General features: G+C 39.1%; 1 protein-coding gene across 2 annotated transcripts; it reads right to left on the reverse strand.

Annotated features, from left to right (window-relative positions):
• Positions 1-4,462: 4,462 nt before the first annotated feature.
• LOC112461982 (persulfide dioxygenase ETHE1, mitochondrial) lies at positions 4,463-17,966 on the reverse strand. Of its 2 annotated transcripts, XM_025027458.1 has the most exons (6): positions 17,570-17,959; positions 14,697-14,841; positions 11,716-11,901; positions 8,432-8,520; positions 6,455-6,665; positions 4,463-4,815 (listed from the first exon to the last, which is right to left on the reverse strand). In XM_025027458.1, exons 1-6 carry the CDS (start codon positions 17,705-17,707, stop codon positions 4,748-4,750), a joined length of 837 nt encoding a protein of 278 aa, XP_024883226.1. In that variant the 5' UTR covers positions 17,708-17,959; the 3' UTR covers positions 4,463-4,747. The 2 variants fall into 2 exon arrangements, with proteins under 2 accessions (XP_024883226.1, XP_024883227.1); XM_025027459.1 differs by lacking the exon at positions 14,697-14,841 and having other exon boundaries at positions 17,570-17,966.
• Positions 17,967-18,319: the final 353 nt, after the last annotated feature.

The raw sequence follows: 18,319 nt of genomic DNA on the forward strand, positions 1-18,319 counted from the left end.
TTTCCGAGTTAAAACGATTACCAGGGGCTTCAGCGAATTAAGCCACGGGAGAGGTCAGAATTGATTAAAACGTTTGGTTCTTCCGGATTTTATGTTTGTAAAATACGACTTTCCAGATTTAGTTACCGAAATGTTTAATTCTATGGGGAGATAGGAAAAAGAACGGCTCGGCTGGATTACAAATTTTGACGGAAACTTTAAGCTTACTCCGGTTATCAAATGTTCTACAATGCGTTCTATTGTAGAATAGCAATCCAATACAATTGTACAATAGTTTTCTGTACAATAATCCAAAAAGAGCGACAGCGTATCGCCAATTAGAACTATTTTATCCAGACTTCCTCTGCAACGAAACACAAATCGCGAAGCAGCGCTCGGAAATGGCGAATTACGATGTGGCGGCGCTCTCTTTCCGCTAATTTATATTAAAATATAATTTAGCATTTCAGCCACGTCGGTCAGCTTTGAGCGTTAACCAAAAGTGCATTTCGCCGAAGAATAATTTTTTTAAATCCAAGCCCGGATTTTTTCACAACTTGCTTTACAAGTTAAAAATGACGTTCGGACTGAAATACGTTACATGTCCGCTCGAAAAATACATGTATATATAATCCAGAGCTCGGATTTAAAGTCTAAATTTTTAACACATTTTACACTTTTTTTTCTATATCTCCCTTTGTATTACGCATTCATATGGTTTTTATATTCCCCGCGATTACGCGAACGGCCATTAATTAAATGACCACATTTGCGCGAGAAGCGGCTGACAATCACCCGACCGCGACCTACCTTCTAAATTTTTTGCAAAACGCGGTTAAATAAACATAACGTTGTTTACAGTGGTCGTAACCGAAAAATAAAACCGATGTTTTTAATCGATCCCCTCGTGCGTAACTACATGCAATCGTTACAACACATCGTTAGTTACGGTAATTGGCTCCGCGCGTCGAAATAGTAATTTTGCCATTCGACGTATCGCGCTCGCAGAGCTGCGTCGCGATACGCGGCGCTGAAAATAATACGCTAACGCGGCCGCGGGGAATCCCGCATTTCAGAATCAATTACGAGCTCGTAAATTGTGACACTGGTTTTATTTTCTGCTTTTTTTTTTCTCTCTCTCTCTCTCTCTCTCTCTCCATATGTTATCTCACGCTGATGGAAAGTATGATAGAAAGGAGGAGAGCGAAAGAGAGAGCTGCTCTAATACCGTTCCCTCGACGATAATTACCGAGCCGTGAAGACGGTCGCGGGTCTTCAAAGACCGCGGTGTTTCGAAATTGCGGTTTCTTGAAGGGGCCGCACTTCGTGATGAAAGCGGGAAAGGTAACGAAATGAGAGCAGAAAGGGTGCCGCCGCGCAAAGTAACGCATTAAATTTCCGAACAGGGTGGTCCGTTCTCCTCTCGCAACAGCAGCGCGGCCATTTTTCAGTGATAACACCGTGAGGGCCGTCCTTGCGATAAAATTGCGACGGACAATCCGCGGTATCTTCCAACGCGGACAAATGGGGCAGGTGCGTTTGCGGATCCGCCCCAGATAACGGGGACCCTATCGCGAACGACGTAAAGAAATACTGTTGCTTGTTTCTTTTGTTATCCATTAGCTGCCCAATATCTTGCTTATTTTAATTGCGGAACTAAAATCTTATTTGTTAATATAATTTAGATATCATTAACAATAGATTGAAGATAAAGAGAAAAGATGTAAAACAAATAACGAAGAAATGTGGATATATGCTATATGTATATTATATATATATATGTTGTTAAATTTAGAATAAAATCTTAATCTTTTACGAAATGAGCTTTTGCGGCTATATATTTCTCTTTTGTTTCTTCAATGAATAATGAGTAATGTAATACGTAATAAATTAACATTTTTACCGTAAGCAAGAGATCACAAATACGAGCAAGAACGAAATATGCCTTATAAAAAATTACATAGCTCTAGAATTAGACATACAAGTCGAGTGAAGGTGAGTTCAAATATCACAAGCGCACGAAAATAGCTCGTTCTAACCCTGGCAATGAAAACGTGACGGATCTGTGCGGTATATATATTTTTTTCGCCCCTACATAATCGAAAAATAAATCCGAACACCCGAAGTTATACGGACTCCGATATTCGGCCCAAAAAATTCACCGCGAAACGAGTTCACTGATCCAAACAAAAAACAATCCGGCTGAAAGGAAAGCGACTTTTATTTTACCGCACTTTATTATGATTCTCGGTTCCCGCAATCCCGCAATATGAAAGAGCATAAGGCAAATTTGCGAGGGAAGGAAGAACGTGATTATACCATTAAAAATTAAATTACTAAATGTACATATCGTATTATATTTTTTTGCCGAGAGAGCTCGCGGATAAGCCGGAAGAGCGCGCTTCTGGAAAATTGAATTCTTTTGAAATTTTCGCCAGGATCAGAGAATTCTCCTCGTCACTCGATCGCGCGACTCGCCCCGCTCGCGCGAGTGAGCGAGTACCGACATCAAGCGAGCCAACAACGCTCTTGTCTTTGGCCTTTTTCGGCGGGCACATGAAAATGCATGAGTAGGTAGCCTTGGCCCGTGTGCCTTCGCCCGTGTGTCGGGCACCGTAGCCGTACTGGTTACCCTGGAAACGGTATCGATTTCAACCCTCAGCTATGCAGTAGGAAACCAGCACCAGCACCATGGGGGTCTCTTCACCCTGAGTTTCGACGAGGCGCACGGAGCCCGTTTCGACAACCCGATTACAAGGGCCTCTCTCTCTCTCTCTCTCTCTTTCTCTCTCCTCCCCCGCTTGCGAATGAACGCCGTTCATTCTCTCTTGTCCGAGTCCCTTCGAGGGTTTGTCCTAGGACCTAGCAATAAGCGCTTTTCTCTCTCTCCTTATCTCTTTCTACCTTCCTATCGCTAGTCTCAATCATCTCTGTTTCGCTAATTTGCGAAACTGTATGTACCTCTCGGCCCGATTGCTCCGGCCCGAAAGTTATTGTTAGCGCACCGCAAACTGCAAATAGCCCCTCGATCCTCATAGTAGATGATGGATTTGCGGATCTTCCTAATTACACGTGGATTGCATTATCGTGGCGCGAGAGTGTCGACTCTGTGCGAGTATAATTGGAATATTCAGTCGAGATTATCGGCGGGATTATCTGCTGCGATTGTGTGCGATGATAGTGTCCAGAGTGGCGATGGTGATTATTTGAAGATTTAAAGTAAATATAGTTTAAAGTAAATGACGAGATAATGGCCCGCTATCATTATAATATTTGAAGAAGTCTGACAGCGCTTGAGTTTGAACCAATTACCGGAGATTTCCATTCGATCCAGAGGTCTGCGCGCGGGTCTAAAAGAGAGTTCTTCCATTAAATTTATCGACACGTGAAAAGCATGTCATATAAAAAAAATTTGTCACACGGGAACTGTGTTAAAGAAGCGCGGTTGTCAAGTCCTACAAAGTAAGTGATAACTCAGGACGGATGTAATTCGTGAAATTGAAGTGTTACGGCGAACTTGGTAGTTCAAGAGAGAGAAGGAGACCTCGAGCAAGCGTCGCGACGTCGCGACGCGGTCGAAAGGATGACAATCCTAAATGCATAGAATATTTTAACGCGCGGTGCCCCGAGCTCAGTGAAAAATATCTCGACCGATTGCTTCACTCGTCCGGCGACCTTCGTTTACGTTTTCCCAGCATTACGCTTCTTCGGCGGGGAGGTCTAAAAGTTTGAAACAAAGCTCACCCGAAAATCACAGCACGAAGTTTTGTTCATTCACTTAAGTCCCTGAAATTAAATTAGCGGAATATCCCGGTAATTAATTAAGCCTAGTGGAAAAATTTCCATTAGGGAAAAATCTACTTGAGAGCCCTCAGAGACATATTGTCCGTAAATTATTACGCTGTAACTCTGGAAACGTATATACTACGGGGAGAAAGAGGAATTATCCGCGCATAAATTTCTTGATAAATTGTAACGAGAATGCGAACATTTGTCGAAAAAAATTTTTAACAACTATATGTCACGTATTACGTCGGATGTGGAACGTTAACAATTGCGTAATATAATTTTATTTCTATCGTAAACAAAATTACGTCCATTAAGAACGTTGTACAACGTTCCGTCATTCGGTCGTACGTTTTATACAGGTCATATTCCTCAAAGAACATGAAATAAACGCATAAAACGCGCGTTTTAATCCATTAAAACGCGCACATGAAATAAAGCGCTCATTTGATACGCGTTATCGGTTATGTTACCGTTACGATGCATAAAACACTAGTCCGAGAAAGCATGCAAACAAAGTGCCATAATTAAATAAAATATTTGAGCGTGTGAAAAGAGGATGGCACATGTGTCCCGTTTAACGTATAAATTTTTAGGTGGATTCTAATGCGCTAAAATAGCGCGGATATAAATATAAATAAATAACGTCGCGAGCTCGTATATGCAAAATGGAGTGGAGGAAAATAATTCAACGATATCAATGCTGTACACGGGTTATATATTAAAAATTACCGTGTACCATAATATCACGTGCCTTACATCGCTCTTGAATACTGTTCGTTAAAAACTAACAAGATATGTGATTATTCTTCATTTATAATGTTAATAATACCGATAATAAAATGCGTTAAAATCGGGGATACTCACGCTATTCGTGACATATGAATGTTAGCTATCGGGACCACATGCATTATTAATAGAGTGCGAGGAGAATTACAATACTAGCGTGCTAGTGCATCGGCTGCAGCGCTGTCAATAATTTTCATTGTTCGCCCTTTTCTTCTTCCACCTCGTACAGACCGCAAACTTTGTTGGCCGGTACAGCTTTATCTGAAACAACGTCGTATTATATTCGACGCTCTTTGTCGCAAAAATGGCACATGTCAAATGCGAGCAATAATCTAATATTTTTCTATCTATTTCCAACTCGACTAACAACACTTTACACATATATAACACTCGTTGCCGTCGACACGACAATTGTTCTTCGTTAGGTGAAGTAGTTAACTTCAATAATTCTTTCTTTTATTAGTGTTGTTTCGCAATTCGTTATAACGCAATTTTCAAAATTTGACTCAAGCCACGTCTGCGAGATAAAGGGCTCATTTATTCAACATGCGACGATGTAAACTGGCAATTTCATCGATTTTCTTTCGCCCCATCGGCAGGATGTAACGGCGTCTCTGCTCACATTTAATATTTAGACGCGCCGCGAAGAAGATGAGTTACGCGAGGACGGCACAGTAGCTGCAAATATTCCTCCCCGTGAAGTCATATCCGTCAATTTTCCTTCAATTTAGGATCGCGTCGCGTGAGAGTCAAATCAATGGGATGAAAACGGAAAAAAAGAGAGATTCGTAAGAACGATTCAATACCTCGAAACCGATTTCTGATATTGAACATTGAAAATTTGAAAGCCTCACAAAATGGATTCGCGCGAAATCTTTTTTTTAATTCATTCAACCTCCACGAGAGATTCTTTTCATCATTTCCTTCTCTTACGTCAATCACATAACTGTCAGCGGAGTTTTTCGCTTAACTCGCGCTTTGCGTCTCGCTTCACATCCCATTCAATCGATTCAAGCGCGGGGAAAAAAAGTTACGCGTCCGCCACTCCCGCAAATTTGTGCGGAATTCGAGAGGAGTTTTCACTTTTTATCGCGTAAGAAGAAGCTACGCGATCAGGCGCCTCGTTCGATCGACGTGATCTTCTCGCGGATTCAGCATTCGCTTCCCGGACTGTACCGATAGGTAGGACGAACGCCGTAACGCCCCAAAGACGGGGCTATTAGCTTATCAGAGGATCGAGCTGATAGCGGCGGAGCGCGCGCAACCCCAAAAATAGAATGCGAATCCCGATGGGAGTCGTGCAACCGCCTGATGGCTTCTTCGAGAGAACCATTTGGATAACGCCTCGTAGATAACACAACAGCCCCGTTTCCATCAATACATAAATTATTTCCGATCGCTATCAAGGGCGCCGTGTACCGCCTGAGTCTACAACCTCTAAGATCCGAATTTATAATACGAGGCAGATTGCGAAAACATTTTACGACAAGAATGAGTCGACGATGACGGAACACGCGCTAACTTAACAAACTAGATTTTGTAATGATATTTGTATCAAATCTCTCAATATAAATTTTACGTTAACCCTTTATAAGCCATGTAACACACTCATACATCTACAAATTTTTCTTATTTTATTTTTTCGCCACAAAATTAGCGTAGTCTCTTATTTTAAGTTACAAACTGTTTTTTTTTTTTTATAATAATTTAAAAATTGAAAATTAATTAATAATTTGTCCAAAGATTAATGTTTGTCAGTTTCCCATTATATAATTTTTTAAGCACAAAAAATTGAGTTATAAAGAGTCAATAATTATGTTAACAGAATATAAAATGGTAAGGACGGTAGGGAAGATGTGGCTGCGTTATAAAGTAAATTAAATGTCTCTGCTAAACTTACCGATCATTTTGGGATAAGGCAGGTTGAGGTTGTTCATAATTCGGACGAACTCTTCCAGCGACTTGGACAGTCTTGGATTAAGGGCTTCCTCCTCAGCCACGGTGGTGACGGTTCTGCCGTTGTAATCGTGTGCGGGATATAGCCGGTAATTTCGTGGCAGCGTGAAGATCTTCTCGTGAACGGATTTGTACAGGATCGTGGCGGATCCGCCCTGCGCACAGGTGGCATAGTAATTCGAGCGGACGGCTATTATGTCATAAAGCTACGAGACTTGTAATACACGATATGAAAGGCGCGATAAAGAATAATTTGCGAGTGAAAATAAAGGATTAAAAAATTTAATTTTATATTAATTTCATCGATGAAAGTTGTGGGGTTTATTGAACAAAATCTGTCAATCCTAATGAATTTTTTATAAGCGCAGAAAATAATTCTCGCGCGTTGAAATTGATACTCGTCGGAATACAATCAATGTCGGTGTCGTGTTATTTACTGTCCGGTAATAAAACGAAATATGAAGCGAAGCTTGAAGTACGCCACAGGCAAAAATAATGATTTTAGTCGGTTTCCTGTGTTAAAACGTCATTTAAACCGAGCTTTCGAGGGAAGAAAAGGTCGCGGCACGTTTATATAAAATGCACCGACGCGCGGTCGAGCACGATGACGGACGGCTATTCATCACGCGAGAGAGAGTTGCGGAGAAGAAGTCTTTCATATTCCCCGATGATATATCGACGTTTACTTGCACTACATACGACACGCAGGGAAAATGTTATTGCGCGCGTCCGTCGAACACTTCGACGAGAATTCAGGATGCCGCCCCGCGTCTGTTTCAGGACGGCATTGATCGTTGATTAGTTTATGACGTTCCAAATAAACAATTTATCGACATCCGACAATTATATCGGCGACAAGTTGCGAACGGCACTTCCGCCCCGGGAAAAAAAGAGCTGCTCGTTTTTTTGATTACGCGATACACACCGCATAAGAGAAAATAGCAAACTTGCCGGCTGAAATTAATACTCGGGTCAATGAACTCGGGAGTGCTGGTCGATCAATCCTAGGAAGATTTTCATGAGTCACGTGCAATCTGTCTACACGGTGTGCGCAGAAATATTGCATACTTTTTCACGTCCGCAGGGTTTTATTTGACAAATTTTAGAACCAGTCCTTTTGAAAAAAATTTCGATTGCGTAACTTTTATTCAATTTTCTAAATTTTAATATTGCAAATCTATAAGTAAATCAAGTCGCAAGACTTGAGTTAAATTGAAATTTAAAAGAAAAAATATACATATTATTTATTCATATTTACTAAAAAAAAGAATACTTTTAAATTTAAACAATCTGCAGTCCAATTTTAATTTTAATTTCAGCACCTGTATTTTTACATCTTTAAATGTCACCGGTTAAAAAAGAAAGCAAAAGAGAGAAACAGAGCAATGCAATACCTATTAACCGCGTGCAGGAGATCGCATATTCCCCGTACAGAAAAGCGCATGAGTGCGGTTTCCAACTTTACGAGGAAACTTCACGAGACCGTTCTCACCGCGCATTTAACGCTGAACATGATCGCGTAATTGTTAGTTTTGTTTGCTGGCCGGCTTTTATTTAGGGCTAGATTTCGAGACGAAAACAACCGTCGAACGAAATGGCACGAGTAATACTAAATCGATATTTCGCGGGGAAACGTGATGCTCAGTTTTTCTCTCACACGGCATAAAAGTGCAGATTTTTCCCCTTTTTTCGCAATTTTTTCTTTTATAATCACAGAAGATACTACAACGAGGTAAACTTTACATTAAATGTTTTATCGCAGACGTTCTCGTTCCTCGGAACAAGAAGATACAACATCGTTGTTTCTATTTAATTGCACATATGTGCGATCGAAGGTCGAAGGTATACTGATCACGTGCGATAACCACGCGTATCCGCAAGGATACACGACTTTTCCGGCGAGTTTCCCGATCGGGCTTACCTGAAAATCAGTTCTGCCGCATCCTCGTATCAAGAGCGCATCACCCGTGAACGCGATTGCCTGCTCATCGCAAACGTACGTGACGCAACCTGCACAGATATCAGATGGAATATTTACGATATCGCGTGCTTCACTTCATCCGACCGCCATCCGACAAGCATCGCGCCGATTTTCGAGCCAAATGTATATTTATTTCTTCGCGGTGATTCGCTCCGTAATCGACCGGCACGATAAACTAAGCTGTCGTTCGTCGGCTCGTTCATTCCATTTACGATATCGCATTCGGCGAAAAAGGAAAAAAGGGCAGGGCGGAAAAGAAAGAAATTGCGAACAGATATATTACGTTCGCTCGAAAAATATTGGTACGCGGCAGATAGAGGTGTATCCGGCATGGAGAACATGAACATGATTCGTATCCTCCGAGATATAAAAAGTGATTTGAAATCAAGAGAGGTAATTGGAAAATTTTGCGTAAACGCGTACGATAACTTGCCAATAATGGAATTACGACAGCTATTTTCTTAACAATTTTGTAAAGACCAAATCAATGGACAATGATGATGACTATAAAAAATATAATGTAACATTAACTAAATTGTGCTAGAATTATTTATGTTCCCCACGCGTATAATATACACATGTTGCTTTACGAAATAATATTTGCCGGTTTCCGTTTCTCGCGAAATGTATGCGGTAACATTTACCATGAAAGAGCTGAAATATCTAGGAATTTAATCAGCATCGTTGAAGTTTTACGGTGTATAGAAATGAAGTTGATATCGAATATCTAACCCGCAGGTATTTAATACACGTTATTCCCATATTCGGCACAAAAAATCGAGCCTATCGAACGAGCCCGATATCGAGATAGCTCAGTAGACGCTTTCAGAGGATTTTCCTCGGACAAACGATTGAATCGCGACGAGTAGCGAATCGGCATGATCGATAAGAATGGCCGTACCTTATTCCTTTTTTTTTTTTCGTTCCGTTTTCCCAGTAGCGCAGTATATGTGTATATATACATGTGTACATGTTCCGAAGCTACTAAATATCACAAACGTTCGAGACCAAACTAAAAAGAAAGCTGTTTATATCGCTGCTAAAAATTAATGGTTTCCGAATTATCATATAGATAGAAAATTTAAAAGAAAATTTTCTTTTCTTTGCGCTTCCAGACATAAATACAAAACATTAATGTCTATTTGGCATAAAGTAAAAATTATTTTAGTGACAGTTTAATTCAAAGATTAATTATACAATTTAATGTTAATAAATGAGCAGACATTATAATACTCTATTAAATTCTTTTGCTAAAATTCAGCGAAAAAATTCGAGCTGATTCAGAAGTTCGTGATTCCAATGGTGATTCCGGGACACCCTGTATAAAAGAACCTGGCCTGAGTGAGACTTTCTCAATGATAGAAAAGAATATCAATATAAGAACACGTGTGTTGAAAAAAGTACAGAAAATTGCAGTTGCGATATATCCTGGATAGAGAACAGCTCAAGTTAATCACTCTAGGGATTGTATCGCACACGCAACACGCGTGTAAAATTCAAAACACGATGCAGCACATGCTCTTCTTCTTCTGGAGATAATGAAAAAGAAAGGAGAAGAATATGAGGAAATAGACAAAGCTGCAATACCGAGATAAAATTTTAATCTTTTGTAGGAAAACGTTTGAAACGTATAAGAGTAAGAAAACAATTTCTATAAAATAATATTAAATTGCGGTCTAACAATATGTACTATTAAGTCAAAATAAAACAAAATTTTCTATATCGCTCAGTACTTTATATTACTAATAATATTTTTCTCGAAGTTCTCAAAGATTAAAATCATAATTCTCATATTTCTATCTTCTCTTTTCTTTGGATCTTCAATGAATAATCTGCACGTCGAAAATCACGGAGTCTACGATATATTTTTCAATGCAGTTCTTAACAATACGCACGCGCGCGTCTTTCTAACAAAAATTGCAGTTGATCAAATCGATCCGGCGTTCGAGATAAATAGACGTGCATTATATATTTCTGATTCTTTCGAGCCACGTGGTAAAAATATATATATGTCGCCGTCTCTCGCGAGAAAAGTATTTCGCTACTTTTTCTCGGCACCTCAATTAATAAAATAATAGACCGGGCGAACACGCGATCGATCGCGCAAGAAATGCACCCCGACATCGCGAAATGTGTGCGGACGTGTTCCATAACTTTTCCGCAACGTTATTAGCCCCGAAACTTTCGTTACGCTATACCCGAAAGTCGTGTTTCGTATCGTATTCATCGTGCGAGCGCATTAAAAATCGCGTTAAACCGGATTTACCGAATGCTTCGCGAAGATTTACAGAACACGACGTTGTACACCGGCATTCGCGTCGAAGAGAAAAAAGCTTGGCTTTAATGGAATTCGGAGTAATTTCTTTCAAGTAAACCTAGACTTAAAACACTCGCTATTAAACGTAAACGTTAAAGAGCGAAATAATTCTCGAAAACGATAAAGAGAGAAGAAAAAAAAAAAGAAAAGTGCAAAGATTCATTTTTCACTCGTGGACTCAACGAGACAATATATCATATACGTATATATCGTAAACGCGAAATAGCTCACAGAACATGTCGAGAAAACGCCTGAAATCCACGTATGTATCAAATATGATACACTATGCACTTAGCCCCTTATAGGGCGGCGTTGTGCTCTATTTTACCACTCCATGTAACTGACACATATGCGATGGTAGGATGCTAGCTAAATGGACAATGGTGTAATATTTTACTGCCCGAAAAAAAAATAGGCGAAAGCAGAAGCAACCATTCCCGGCAAAACACACACGCATTGTTTTATATATTTCACCAGTAATATTATGTATAACACTTTAATCGCGCATCGATTAAGCGCGTATCGATTCCCCAAGTTATTCTCGACTTTCTATCTTAAAAATTAACAAGTTGCAAAGTGGAACCGTATATATACAAGCATGACAAAATATTTAAAACGTTAAAAATATCGAAAGAAAGAAGTAAATAATAAAATAGGAATTATAAAATAGGAATTATATAAAGAAAGATATTAATCGTTCATCGTATGAAAATTCGTTCAGGTCACAATTTTTACAAACCTATAAAATGTTATATAAACATGAAAAAACGTGATTATATCATTTCAATACGTGTTGATACGATTCAACTTAAATAAATATCGATTTATCTCAAAATTCCGATATCTTGCACGAGTTCTCCGAAATGCGTTCGCCAACAGAGGCGAATTTATGAAGAAAGAGCTTTACCTTCGGTGTGACCCGGAGTGGGCAGCACCCTCAGTTGGTGCCTGCCGAATTGGACTTGATCGTTCGGCTCCAGGAGCACGTCCGCCTTGGCACCGCTGCTGCGCGATATCACGGACTTGCAGCCGGGCAACAGGCCCTTCAGCCGACCGGTCCCGGTGATGTGGTCCGCGTGCATGTGCGTGTTCACTGCAACAAGCGAGAAAGATTGCTGCCGGGACAAAAACGCCAGTCATTGTTACCAGCAAATGCATAATCGATAAGCGCGAGCCGAGTTCGCGATCACGTCGTTTTATCACGTTTCCGTTACAGAACATCGTGGAGTCAAGAAATGGAATACGATTGTCCCAGTGTAGAGACAGTATAGTGACGGAATTATTCATTAATAAAGATTTTACGAAGGATCCTGTCGATCAACGACGACGTAGATCTGACAAATGATAAATCTTAAAGATAAATCCCATCATATAGAATGACAGGATTAATCTTTTAAAGACATTTAATACTGACGTTTAAAAAGTTTCGGCGAACACAGTTGGTACTTCGACGTTGATTAAAAAGTCTGAAATTAATGTCGGAAGTTCTGGAATATCGCTTGTACCGTCGCTTCTAAAATATCTATACACGTATAAATGTACGCGGATATATATAATTTAGCTTTAATGGATAATTAAATTACGTTAAATCTATTAATCTAATTAGCGGCCTCGCTCTCTTTGTGGAACTGTGAGTTACAAATAATGCGCATATAGTTTTACGGGAAGGGGGGGAGGGGGGAGGGGCGGCATTAATGGCGTTTGCATTATCGGAAAACAGAGAGAGGTGCATTATGGAAATGTCCGTTTGTTCGGGACAGAATTGGCACACGCAGAGTTCCGCATAAACAAGTGCATACGTTCCACTTAGCCAAAGCGATCCCTCGCAAAAACCACTTCGCGGTCTGATAACGCAATAAGTAATAAGGTAATCCTATCAACCCTTTTTCATCGTGATATACGACGCCGCAAACTTTGTCCCTTCTCGCCGAACCGAAAATCCCTTGAGTCATTAAGGGCGCAAATTTCGAAAAAGCTAATGCTGCGCAAGTAAGGGCGGATGTTGATTTATCTCGACTCTGAAATTAACAATTAGAAGTCGAGGGGTTTAAAAAAAGGAGAGAAAAAGAACACAAATATATCTTCTTATATAAATTAATTTACAATTTACTTAAATTTGAATAATGCATTTTAACCTTTTAAAGATATTTAATACGTATAAAATATATGTGTAATTAATTAATTAATTGGCAAGTATATCAAATTTTTATCTATTTTCTGAAACTTTATAGAAATATTTCTGCAATAATATTTATGTTACATTATTTTGATACCTGCGCCTAATATATTTCGAAATTACCTTTTTTATATATATACTTCCTTTCTTATATAATATTTTGAACAGTAGACGTTTGCGCGGCATTGCTTCAACAGCCATTACCGCTGATTAGTCAGTCAAACTTTTAATCAAGGGTTAAACTTACAATTAATTAATTTCCATGCAGATCCGTTCTCACGCACGATAAGCACGATTTGTCGAAATAACGCTCTCGTCGTCGCGATACACTCGTGAGAATTATACAGCGGCCGCGAAATCGCATCGGCTCGTGCCCCGAAGTCGAAGTTCTTTATCGAAATTGGCGAAGTTCGACAATATGCCCAAGCGCACCACTCTCACCGGGTTTATGGTCCACGGGCGTGTTAACCCTCAGGACAATGGCGAAACTATGCGGAGGGGTTCACGACCGTTCTTAGCGGCGGCGGGATTGCATGCTAATTCATTACGAAGTTCGGCAAATATTGGTCGGTTAGTAGGATAGTTTTCGCGATATAACTCCTGCGCCCTCGGCTCGTAAATCACGGCTCGGAGCATCGCGTACTTAATTGCCGACAAGTACATTTCCGACGATATCGAGTAACGGCGCCGGTAAGATAATACGTTTTGTTGTTAATTAGTGTACGTAATTAATTAGTTATCGATTCGGGTATTTTATGGGTGCAATGTACGTCAATATAAATGTTAAGCCTCTGCACCCACAGGATGATTCATTTCGTGCAACGATAATGCAAAAATAACGGCCTAATAATCACGTATCGAGATAACTTTTATTAACTATATGCGTCGATCGATATGGTTGAGAAATGTTTTTGAACGTTCAAGCCAGATCTTGCGAAATAAAAAAAGGGCAGAAAATTGGAAAAATCCTATTACCCATAACGTTGTGCATGCCATGGAAGGTGGAAGTGGCTAGCGATATTGATTTGGCGCTTCGCAAGTTGTAAAAGCTAAAAGAGCAATAAACGTCGATATGTAAAAGCTAAATATTTCCAGAAAGTTTTCCCAAAATTTCACACACGTAGTTGAGGCAACGTGTTTTCGCGAATTTGAACCGATATTTCTTATACTAGTTTAATAATAGTTCTTCGGTAAAACTTTCTCCAAAAAATTGTATGTATATTATATCATAAAAGTGGCACAAATTGAAGTTCGGAAGGAAACGCGAGGATATTTTTTCTCGCATTATTTATAACATATAACACATCAATTAAATATACCTCCCTAAAATTATATGACAGGCATAGACAGGATGACTGACGCGTGTAAGACGCTTCTATTCGAATTCAACAATGGTCTATATTCGGCGTAAATCGAATTTCGCAGTTTAAGCTAACAGCGATTGTAAATGTCGACATGATACTGTTTTAACGCGCTACTGCTTCGCAAAAATTCGAATTTGTTTCAAATATATACATGGTAAACTCCACGTGTAATCTAGCTGGAATGTATCACGCAGAGCACACAATCCCGACTAAATAATGTCGAATGATACTGGAAAAACTGAATGGCATTCCCGCATGTTTTTCTCACGCGTCGATCTACCGCTATTTTTCACAAACCGCGAAATTTACGGGCAAGATAATGATCTATACGTCCGGTTGGCAACTCACGGGCGTATTTCAGCTTTAATCCCAGCTCCTCGACGATTGTTTTGTCACGATCGACCCATTCGATGACCGGATCAATCAAAATTGCTTCCTTATCGTTGACATCGGCCAGCAGATATGTGTACGTACTCGATATCGGGTCGAAAAACTGGACAGATTTTTAAACACAGTTATCCATTACTTTTTAACAAATTATATACGGAAATAAAATTACATTATCCATAATGTAATTATAAAGACACAATCACGAGAATGATATTATTATTACTAAAACAAGAATAATATATTATACATAAATAACATATTATTCTTGTTTTAATAATTATATAATCACTCTCGTAATTGTGTCATTATAATTACGTTATTACAAATAAGACCGTAAATATGTATGATGCATACATTAAAACGCTGAAAAAAGCAAATAGATGATGTAACATGATGTCCACAAGGAGATGATGTAAATGTATCCATATACGACATATAACGTCATACACGATAACAAAGTCACGAAGGAGATTATGAAAAGACTTCGCGCTATCAGTAATATATATTTACCGCACATGTATTTCGATTCTGAACGAACTAAAATAAAAATACGACAGAGATAAAATAATCAGTCGCCGGCAAACAAACTCATTCACATTTCGCAACGTTTAACAATGATTTGTATATTTTGAATCCTATCGCATGTTTAATTGCATCGACCCTCCGATTTGTGTGTGACGTGCAGGAGGCTGGAGGACGGCAGGAAATATAATTCTTTGAAAATACACTAGACTGCGCGAAACCATTTTCACGAAGCGCAAACAAAAAACAAAATGTTTTTCTGCATTTTTTCTTTCCAATGTTAACACGCAACATTCACTAATCCTGTCAGTTGTGACCCGTTTTTAGGGATATTATTCGGACGTGTAATAATTTTTGTTCCCAGTCAGATTTCATCTACGTTTTCATCCGATTCTGATTTGAAGCCTATTGGAAAACAAAACGTATTTTACTTCGAGTACAAATCCAAATATGAACGAAAAAATATAACGGCGGAATATTTTCACAGTTTCTTTGTTATATCGATATACAGTCGTTCCTCTGTATATTCATCGTGGAAACGAATTTATTAACGAATTAAATTCATTCATTCGGTCATTTCCAAGCAGGCGGCCCCGCCCCTGCACACGTCGTAACTCATCACTTTAATGTTACATTTTGCTGCCATATAATCTTGTTACGTCTACGCAAGCTAACCGATGTAAAAGCCGTAAAAACAATGGCAAATATTTCGCATTCCATACGTCAAGTTATAAACTCAAAACCGATTACCTTTCGACCGGTAAATCAAATTTCCGTTCGAACCGTTTCAAACGTCTGTTGAAATTGTAAACGGAAAAAGCTCCATAGAAAAAAAAAAAACACGCAGTTACGGTTGAACAATACAGAGTATTATAGAAACAACGCAGATTATAAAGAACACGACATCGAAACTACTCATGCGGTAATAACGGCGAGTTAAAAAAAAAGAGTGTATTAGTTTGCTTAAAACAAATTCGTTGGGTATTGTATATAGCTGATAGCATGTAGAAGGAGTAACAGAATTACAAAGTTACGAAGAAGCCCTCGACATTTTTGTTAAGAAGAAAAATTTGTTCCATATTTGTGAAAAAATATCCTCTCTTGGGACGTTCCAGTCAGCCGGAGAAACTTTCTACATCAAAATTTTTACAAACCGAGTAAACCGACGGATGTAAAGTTCGACGTGTTTTCAAGGTTATTCCGAATATCCTTTCAAAGGCGAACGTGAATGCCAACGCTCTCCCTACGCGCTTTTCAATACATATTTTCCTGCAATCCTTTCTTTTATCCCTCAAAATCCGAGACGCGAAGCCGCTTTGTTTTATTTATTTTACAAACGCAGAGGAAAGGAAACAGAGTTCTGGCACGTTTTTTTTAAATTGATATTTCTATACCATCTTAAAATATTTTCTTTTTTTTTGTCTTTTTCGAAATATTGAGTATACATTCATTTTATTTAAAATATTACAAAAAACGGATCTTAGATCTTTTGAAAAATGCACTTTTCTATACTTTCCAAACATGTTCCTCGTACTTTTTTTGCGTTTCTTCTTTTTCCCTCAAAATTTTAAATATACAAAGATATACAAAGAGATAATTAATATAAAGATATTAAAGGATCGAATTTTCTTGGATTTATTTTCCCCGATTAAGATTGTTTTCCAAAGCGATATTCCAAGATTGAAATAAAAAGGATTTTAACATATATTATGGATTAAAAATTTGATGAAAAAGAAGAAACGAGTGTAAAAATTTTCGAATTAAATAAGATATCTTTGTAGGATAAATTCAACCAAACTTTAATTAATTTAATCGGTGATTATCTTATCAAGTAACAACACTTGAATTATTTTAAAAAGAGATAGAGAATTGTAATTTTTTATTATATTTAACTTATATTTATTTTTTTATTAATTATCTTATTATTTATATGGAAAAGGATTATTAGATTAGGGACAAAAAATTATATATTGTATAATTAGAAATTTGAGCAGAATTTTGCTGATTAAGCCGAAGTTTTTTACCCTTACAATTTTGAAAGATGCGACTAAGATTGGCATTTATAATTCGATGCTACATTCAAGATCGTTTCAAGTATGCTCTTTTCGGTCATTCTATTAAGCCGGATGGAATTTTAAGAGCAGATTTAAAACGATCTTAAATGTACATACAATCGAGCTACAAATTACGCTTTAATAAACTTAAAGAGTCGCACATATCGTCGCTGCCGCTCGTCAGATGACGTTGGCGTCCAAGCCGCGTATTCCTGGGACATGCGCCGGTTACCTTTCGGGCCGAGTATTACTCACCTGGCGAAACAGGAAATCCCTCGAGAAGGGCACGCGCTCCGTCAGAACGTCGGCCACGGCGTGCTTCGCGCTCGTCCCGTTTCCCCGCAAAACTGTTGGCGACGCCACTCGGCAGATATTGCGTCCGCATGCAATCATGGTCCGCTGTCCGCTTGCATCTGTTCACGTGAAGCCACCGGCACGCGACTCGCCTCGTTTTATCGCGTAACGTCGCGCACGACTACCGGCGATAAATGACAACACGCCTTTCGCCGCACCGATTCGGCCGATTCCCCCAATTTCGTATCCCCTCGCCTTGTATTTCGCAACATTGCGCAACACAGTTATCTTTTGCTATCTGTTCAGTTGGATCGGTTTGCCACGTCACGATGCGTTAATCGCTCAATCATTTCTCTCAATGAGCCCAAGTGCCCATCTACAATAGGTGTTTTAAGCCCTAGGCCTTTTAAGAAATTGTTCAATCACAATTGAATTTGAAGAGAATATAATTGACTGTGATTGGTCAATTTTTAGGACTTAGGGCTTAACACCTATTTAGATGGGCACTAATGTGAATTACGTGTTGGGCAATATGCGGACGATAACGCGTCCCTGTCACGTAGGCACGCCTTTTTAAGATAAAGTCGCCCATCTTGGAAAACATGACATAGTCCCGGTCGGTCCCCTACTACCTTGACCGCTATTTCCGGTTTACACTTGTTACCACTTGTTATGCTGTCTACAATGCGAGTCGTAAAGTCGTGAGTCGTA

This window comes from Temnothorax curvispinosus, unplaced genomic scaffold (assembly GCF_003070985.1).
Source record: "Temnothorax curvispinosus isolate PA1 unplaced genomic scaffold, ASM307098v1 QBEX01011933.1, whole genome shotgun sequence".
NCBI classification, from domain to species: domain Eukaryota; kingdom Metazoa; phylum Arthropoda; class Insecta; order Hymenoptera; family Formicidae; genus Temnothorax; species Temnothorax curvispinosus.